General features: G+C 35.4%; 1 protein-coding gene across 1 annotated transcript in view; it reads right to left on the bottom strand.

Annotated features, from left to right (window-relative positions):
* LOC101862109 (inositol monophosphatase 2) overlaps positions 1–2362 on the bottom strand; it is a gene marked incomplete at its 5' end in the record, with an annotated part of 12647 nt that overhangs the window by 9950 nt on the left and 335 nt on the right. Inside the window, 1 exon segment of the mRNA XM_005096986.2 lies at positions 1671–1804. Within this exon segment, the coding sequence (XP_005097043.1) occupies positions 1671–1804 (134 nt within the window).

The following is a 2362-nucleotide window of genomic DNA, read 5'->3' on the forward strand; positions in this document are numbered from 1 at the left end:
TCCCGCTGGTGGATTCCTGAAAACATATCGCTCGCTTTCTATTCGTTTCTTTTACCTTTCTTTTAGTTTCTTAAAAAAAAAATATTCTCTGCTGAAGAGGGGACAAGGGAGCTGACTCCTCTCAAATGAAATAAAGCTCCGGCGTATTGATTACCCTAGTATTGATCCCGATTCTCTCCCCCTTCCGTCTGCTCGTCCCGACCCTCTCGACGGATTCCTGACTGAATGCCATTACCTTTTTTCCCTCAGCGAATTTCTTTCTTTCTTTCTTTCTTTCTTTTCTTCTTTTTTTTTTGGTCCGTTCACATTTGTCTCAAGTTGACATTTTTTGTCTGTTGGGTGCTTCCTGTGTGTTTGTCTCAGACTGTTGTGTTCCCTCTCTTGTTTTTAAAAATAATTAATTGTAGTTTAGTTCATGTTTGTGCACAGAGGTCAGTCTAGGTTTGTGTGGGCATAAGTACTATATCTAGGTGCATAGAAGTCTGTCTAGGTTTGTCTCATTGTGTGATTGTTATATATTTTTTTAAAATGTAGGTGGTTGGTGGGTGCTCTGGTGTGGTTTGGTTTTTCTTTCCTATCTATCGCCCTTATCTCCTCTCCTTCTTTTTTTATGTTTGTTACTCTCTTGTAACACCTCTAAGCATCTGGCGCTCATAATATGACATTTGCGAGCGCTGTAAAACCTCTACTGACTAAAACTAAAATTATTTGTTTTTGTATTTTTGTATTTTTTGTCTATCTGCCTGCCTGCCTCAGCGTACACACTCACACACACACACTCACTCACACTCACACACACACACGCACACACACTCACACACACATTCACACACACACTTACACACACACTCACACACACACACACACATACACACACGCACACTCACACACACACACACATACACACACGCACACTCACACACACACACACATACACACACACACACACACACACACACACACTCACACTCACACTCACGACGCACACAAACACACACACACATACACACACACACACACATATATATATATATATATATATATATATATATATGTATACATATATATCACTATCTCTATATATATATATATATATATATATATATACACACACACACACACACACACACACACACACACACACACACACATATATACACACACACACACACACACACACACACACATATATATATATATATATATATATATATATATATATATATATACATATATATATATACACACACTCACACTTACACACACGCACACACACACACAGGCACATATACACACACATTATGCAACGTGTTTAGGCGTGTTAACGTGTATTAGGTATACAATTTATCAAGATGTATAAATGCGTATGAATGTGTGTTGTATGTGTGTTAGCATAGATTTATGCGTGTGCTTATAATAAGTGTGTGTTATTTACATATATCTTAATAAATAAATGAGTATCTATGTATATATATATATATATATACATATATATATATATATATATATATATATATATATATATATATATATATATATATATATATATATATATATATATATATATATATATATATATATATATATATATATATATATATCAATATTAACACAACACCAATTGAAAGATGAGATATGAAGAAAAAAGTATGCATTTCAGCAGTACTTACTTATGGTCTGGGTATTTCGCCTTAATCATGTCATGCACAAATTTCTCAACAGCTTGGTCTGTTTCTGTCACCAGGTCAGCTTCACTGTCTTTGGTTTCAACTGACTTCTCTTTGACAAAAGCCTCTCTTATGAGCTGAGGACAGAGATACAACATAATAAAACTTACATCTACAACAGTCCGTTACGCTCCCATACACAATTGTGCTGGACTACAGAGCAGATAGTCCTGGTTCGAATTCCAGACTGAGCGTTCTTGAATTGAATTCAAATTGTTTTGTAAAGTTTCCAAGGCTCTCAACCTATCTGGATTTAAACCTATTTAATTAAGAAACCAGAGATTTTTACGCTTCTCTAAAAATGTCAAATTCTCCACAGCCTCATCATTACTGTTCGCCAGATTGGGTACTTCGGCACTGCTTTCTACCCAACTTTATGTGCCTAGGGCTGGGGATAGAAACAAAGCAATTTAGAAGCGAACTTGTCTTATGAACACAAACCACACAATACTATTTTGAGGTGAGATGTCTACCTCTCTTTCAATGAAAAAAAGAAGCAGAAGGGCTTTACTTGGATTATGAAAAACCAGAAAATGCTTTTCTCTATCAAAAACGTTCTTATTTATGACACACAAAAAAAGGAGAAGAAAGCCCTGGAAATAAAATGTAGAAATTGTGAGAACTATACCCCCCCC

This window comes from Aplysia californica, unplaced genomic scaffold, assembly GCF_000002075.1.
Source record: "Aplysia californica isolate F4 #8 unplaced genomic scaffold, AplCal3.0 scaffold00144, whole genome shotgun sequence".
NCBI classification, from domain to species: domain Eukaryota; kingdom Metazoa; phylum Mollusca; class Gastropoda; order Aplysiida; family Aplysiidae; genus Aplysia; species Aplysia californica.